The following is a 6,510-nucleotide window of genomic DNA, read 5'->3' on the forward strand; positions in this document are numbered from 1 at the left end:
TCAAAGGGAATGGAGTATAATAATAGGGATCTTTTGCTAAAACTATAAAAGGCACTGGCTAGACCACAGCTGGAATACTATGAATAATTTGGTCCCCTTATCTAATGGAGACAGTCCATGAGAGAAGGCTGCTAATTTGATCCCTGTATTGGAGAGATTGTCTTATGAGGAGAGGTTGATTATGTTGTGTCTGTACTCTTTGGCATTTAAAAGAATGAGACGTGGCCCTTATTGAAACATGTAAGATTCTTAGGGAGTTTGACAAGATAGGTGTAGAAAGATTGTTTCCCCTTATGGGAGACTCCAAGGCCAGAGGAGATAATCTCAGAGTAAAGGTTGCCCATTTAAGGTAGATATGAGGAGGATTCATTTTATGTCAGAGGGTAGTGAATCTGTGGAATTCTTTGCCATAAAAGACAGGAGAGGCTGTGCTGTTAAGCATATTCAGGGCTGAGATAGACAGATTTTTTTAAGCATCATGGCAATCAAAGGTTATGGTGAAAAGGCAAGAATCAGCTGTAATCTCATTTAATGATGGAGCAGACATGATCGGCTGAATGGTCTGCTTCTGCTCCTACATCTTATGGTCTTGTGGACTATGGCCAAAGGCAGAGTTTTGCCACCCCCTTTTCTCACACAGGATCGGACGCATTAAATTTAAATATGTCATGCCTCCAATATATAGATGCTCTTTTTGGTGTCTGATGGGCACCACTCTATTTTTACCATCGTTTTACTTGTTATATACCACACAATACCTCTGGATTTCTTTTTATTTTAGCAGCCAGTCTATTTTAATACTCTTTACTTTTCTTAATTGCTTTTTAAATTCTCCTCTGTACGAGATCTCAGTTGTATCGTCTAGCTGATATCTATCATAAGCATACTTCTTCTTCATCTTAATCTCTGTTTCCTTTACACTCCAGAGTACTTTGGGCTTGTTTGCCCCATCTTTTCCCTTTGTGGGAATATATCTTGATTGTGTCTGAGCTATCTCTTCTTTAAAAGCAGCCCAAAATTTCATCACCACTCCTCTTGCCAACCTTTGATTGCATTTTATCTGCATCAAACCCATTCTTACCTTATTGAAAGAGGCTTTTCCACAGTTAATTATTTTCACTTTGGATTGTTTCGTGTCCTTTTCCATAGCAAGCCTTATGATACAATGATACCTGACTCCTATATGTTCTTGTTCTGACACTTGATATACTTGGTCCATCTCATTCCCAAGAATCAGGTCTAGCAATATCTCCTTTCACATTGGACTGGAAACATATTACTATAGAATTTTTTCCTAAATGCACTCAAAGAACTTCTACCTCTCTCAGCCCTGTAAACTACTATTATCACAGTCTGTATTTGGATAAATCAAATCCTTGATATAACTACTGTGTAATTGTTGTATTTCTCTCTCTAGTCTCTGTCTAGTTCCCCTGAAAATTTGTTCCTGCATATCATTACTACTAGTTTGTGGTCTGTACACTACACTGTACAATTTAGTTGCACCTGCTTTTGTTCCTTAGCTCCAGCCAAATAGATTTTGTCTTTAATCCCTCTAGAACATACTTCTCTCCAGCACTTAAAATATTTTCATTCATCAATGCTGTCACCCTCCTCATTTCCTTCCTTGCATACGTTTACTGAACACCTTGTATTCAGGAACATTTAATATCCATCCTGTCTTTCTGTAAGCCAGGCCATTGTTATAGCCACAACATTGCATTTCCATCTTTGGCTCCAACTCCCCAGTCTCATTTACCATACCCTGTGTATTCATGTAGCCACATGCTAACCCTAATTCAAACTTGATATATTTTACATGATGCTAAAGCTTTCTTTCCTAGTCTCATGTCAACTGTCCCTCTTAGTATTCTGTGAATCCTTTGTTTCCCTTAGAGTATTACCTTATAGTTCTGACATAACTACCAAGTTAGTTTAACCCTCCCTAGTAGAGCTTACAAATTGTCCTACATAGAGGTTTGTCCCAGCTCTGCTGAGTGCAACCCATTCAACCTGTACAAATCCCTTCTTCCCCAACAGTGATCCCAATATCCCTGGTATCTAAAACATTCTCCTCTACCATATTTCCAGCCACGCATTCATCTGCTTTATCATCCTGTTTCCATATGCTCATTTTTGTGTGGTGTGGAAGAGTAATCTGGAGATTACTACTTTTGAGATTGTTGCTAATTTGCCACCTAGTCACCTAAATTTTGATCGCAGAACTTCTTCCCTCTTTCTGCCGATGTCATTGGGATTGATGTGGATCAAGACCACTCGCTGTTCACCACCCCCACTCCCCTCAGCTGTTTAGCAGCATCCTTGACTCTGGCACCGAGGAGGCAATATATAATCCTGAATTCGAGCATGAGATTGCAGAAACACCTGTCTGTTTCTGTCTAATACATTTTCATCCGTCCCAGGAGCTTCATCATTTGTATCAGCCTGTTACTTTGGACAATGCCAAAACTTGTGCCTAAATGCAAGTAGCTATCATTCATTGTCTCTCTCAGCTCGAGTTGGATTGTCTGCTTATCAAATAAATCCAAAAGAATTAGTGGAGCATAACCTTTCATCCTTAAAATCATCCTAACTGTATTGTATTTGTTCATGACCTGTAAGATGCTCCGTTATATTAACCTTCATAATACTTTGAGACATTTTACCACAAATAAGAGGGTGGTTTAAAGGATTATAATTTGATATAGCCTTCCTTTGTTCTTGAAAATGGTGCCCACATAACCTATTTTCCAGACCTCGAGGATTTGCTTGCTGCTCATGAACTCTGAACGTGAAGAATTAGCAATCTAAAATATGCATTTGCAAAATAACATATATTTTAATAATCAACTTTATGATCTTTTGTGTGTGTCAAACATCACTCCTTCTATGATATTAAATCACCTGCATCAATACAATTCTTCATTCCTTGGTGGTTCAATATTGTTCAAGTGTTTCATCTGCAAAATAGTGAGCACACTATGCCACAACATAATCTGCAGGGAAACTAATATATGATCACAATTTGGTAGATTACGTGAACTATTTGTTCCACAGGTTCACTTAGTTAAAGTTGTTATGGAGTGAGACTGACCAATTCAGTGAATTGTGATCTCAATCCCTATATTGCCAGTAAACATTTACTGTTTTGAATTATACTGTGCCAGCCATCCATTTTTGTGTGCACGTTTTATATTGTGGTAATTTGATAGAAAAAAACGATTAGATGTAGAATGATTGGCTGGATCCTCATAATTATTTTTGGTGAATCATAGCCATTCCAGTGACAAATGCATTATTTGTAATAACAACACATTTTGCAGCTCAGATTTGTTATTTTTCAGTGTGAACTGAAATGCGAAATGATTTATTTTGGGAGAATGACAATACAAAATCAACGATACAGTTCTAAAGAGGGTGCAGGAGCAGTGGTGTTTGGTCTGTATGGAAATACATTGAACTTTTCAAGACAGGTTTAGAGTGCACTAAATAAACATTCAACAGATTGTTTATTGTTTAAGTTTAGGGGTATAGAGTACAGCATCAAGGAAGTTATGTTAAATTTGTGTAGAACACTAGTTTGGACACAAGGGAGTATTGTGTCTAGTTTTGAGTGCCACATTTTAGGAAGGTTGTGAAGACATTGGAAAGAGTGCACTGAAGATTGATGAGAATGGTTCCGGGAAATAGGAATTTCAGTTACATAGGTAGTTTGGAGAAATTTGGTCTTAGCTTCCATGAGGGGGTTTCTGATAGGGATATTCAAAAGTATGAAGGATCGGGACAAAGTGGATATGGAAGAAACTTCCCATTGTGGGAAGGATTGAGAAGTGCAGGGCACACATTAAAGGTCAGTGGCAAAGAAGAAATTGTGACATGAAAAATATCTTTCACACAGCAAGTGGTTAGGATCTGGAATGCATGGACTGAGGGAGTGATCCCCCAGTAGCCAGTGGGAAATTGAAAAGCAAATTTGTAAGGAGATCTCAGTTATCTGTGAGAATAATAGGATTGTAAAAGTAGGGGATTTTAACTTTCCAAACATAGACTGGAACTGCCGTTGTGTTAAGGGCTTGGATGGAAAGGAATTTGTTAAGTGTGTAGAAGACAATTTTCTGAATCAGTATGTGGATTTACCACTAGGGAAGGAGCAAAAATTAACCTTCTCTGGGGAAATAAGACAGGGCAAGTGACTGAGACATCACTGGGGGAATACTTTGGGGCCAATGATCATAATTCTATTAGTTTTAAAATAGTTATGGAAAATTTAGACTTGGTCTAAAAGTTAAAGTTATAAATTGGAGGAAAGCCAATTTTGATGGTATTAGGCAAGAACTTTCAGAAATTGATTGGGGCTGACTATTTGCAGGTAAAGGGATGGCTGAAAAGTGGAAAGCCTTCAGAAATGAAATAACAAGAATCCAGAGAGCAATGCTGGTAGGTGAAGGGAATGCTGACTGACTAAAGAAATTGAGGCTCTGGTCAAGAAAAAAAAAGGAGGCATGTATCAGATATAGACTGCTGGGGTTCAGTTAATCCCTAGAGGAGTATAAGGGCAGCAGGAGTACACTCGAGGGAAATCAGGAGGGCAGAAAGGGGACATGAGATAGATTTGGCAAATAGTGTGAAGGAGGATCCAAAGAGATTCTACAAATGCATTAAGGACAGCAGAATAACTTGGGAGAGAAAAGGGCCCCTTAAAGATCAACAAGGCCAGTTATGTGTGGAACCACAGGAAATGGGTGAGATACTAAATGAGTATTTCGCGTTAGTATTTACTGTGGAGAAGGATATGGAAACTAGAGAAATTGGAAAAATAAATAGTGATATCTTGAAGAGCCACCATATTACAAAGATAGGGAGGCTGGATGTCTTAAAATGCATAAAAGTGGATAAATCCCCAGGAGCTGATGAGATGTACCCCAAACTTTGTGGGAAGCCAGGAGAGTGATTGTTGGTCCCTTGCTGAGATATTTGTATCATCGATAGCCAAGGGTGAGGTGCTGGAAGACTGGAGGTTGGCTAATGTGGTGCCGTTATTTAAGAAAGGTGGTAAGGAAAAGCCAAGTAACTATAGGCTGGTGAGCCTGACATAAGTGGAGGGTAAGTTGTTGGAGAGGATTGTGAGAAACAGGATTTACATGTATTTGGAAAGGCAGGGATTGATTAGGGATAGTCCACGTGGCTTTGCGCATGGGAAATCAGATCTCACTAACTTGATTGAGTTTTTGAAGAAGTGACGAAGAAGATTGATGAAGGCAGAGCAGTGGATGTTGTCTTTGTCGACTTCAGTGAGGCGTTCGACACGGTTCCGCATGGTAGACTGGTTAGTAAGGTTTGATCATATGGGATCTGGGGGAGCTGGCTAATTAGATATGAAATTGGCTTGAAGATAGGAGACAGAAGTGGTGGTGGAGGGTTGCTTTTCAGACTGGAGGCCTGTGACCAGCAGTGTGCCACAAGGATCGGTGGTGGGTCACTGCTTTTGTCATTTATATAAAAGATTTGAATGTGAACATAGGAGGTATGGTTAGTAAGATTGCAGATGACACCAATATTTGTGGTGTAGTGGACAGCAAAGAAGGTTACCTCAGAGTGCAGTGAGCTGCCAGAGGAGGTAGTGGAGGCTGGTACAATTGCAACATTGAAAGGGCATCTGGATGGGTACCTAAGTAGGAAGGGTTTAAAGGGATATGGGCCAAATGCTGGCAAATGGGACTAGATCAGTTTAGAGTATCTGGTTGGTGTGGACGAGTTGGACCAAAGCGTCTGTTTCCGCGCTGTACATCTCTATGACTCTAGACACAGCTTCAATCGAGGTGCTCGAGGGAATTGAATTATTCTGCAAAGGAAGAGGTGGGGGACTAGCACACGGTTAAGTTGCTCTGTCGAAGACCCAGCACAGATTGGAATGACTGTATGGCCTCCTGTAATAAAAACGGAAAGTACTGGAGAAGTCAGCAGTTTTGTCAGCGTCTGTGGAGAGAGAAACAAAGTTAATGTTTCGCATTTGATATGACTCTTCTATGGAACTGAAACTGGAGCCAGTTCTGAAGTGTCAAATCAGACTTGAAATTTTACCTTTGTTGTTCTTGCCAGAGATGCTATCAGACCTACTGAGTTTCTCCAGTACTTTCTGTTTTTATTACAGATTTCCACCATGTGCGGTACTTCGCTTTTGGCCTCCTGTGTTGCAATCATTCTGTGAAATTTGGCAGCTGTTTTGGTTAGATTAAAGAAGGATATTTTGATGATTTGATAAACATGTTTAAAATTTTGAAAAATGAACAGAAAATAAAGGTACAGACTATTTCAGTTATTGAGGGGTATAAAGTGAAGAGATAAATTAGAAAATAATTAAATATAAAGTGTTCAGGACAGAGTGCAGCAGAAACTGTACCTGGTGCAGTGATACACTGGAATGCTTTTCCAGTGTGAGTGTTTGAAGCAAATTGCAAAAGAAATGGTTAGGTAAGTGATTGAAGGAAGGATATACGCTAACTGAGTGGA

General features: G+C 39.4%; 1 protein-coding gene across 1 annotated transcript in view; it reads right to left on the minus strand.

Moving 5' to 3' along the window:
- Positions 1–5,875: 5,875 nt before the first annotated feature.
- The window catches only part of LOC125485371 (ataxin-7-like protein 1), a 25,479-nt gene continuing 24,844 nt past the window's right edge, over positions 5,876–6,510 (minus strand). The window contains exon 3 of the mRNA XM_048607826.1: positions 5,876–5,976. Coding sequence (XP_048463783.1) covers positions 5,876–5,976 — 101 coding nt within the window. The remainder of the gene's footprint in view (positions 5,977–6,510) is intronic.

Source organism: Rhincodon typus, chromosome 18 (assembly GCF_021869965.1).
Source record: "Rhincodon typus isolate 14 chromosome 18, sRhiTyp1.1, whole genome shotgun sequence".
Taxonomy (NCBI): Eukaryota; Metazoa; Chordata; class Chondrichthyes; order Orectolobiformes; family Rhincodontidae; genus Rhincodon; species Rhincodon typus.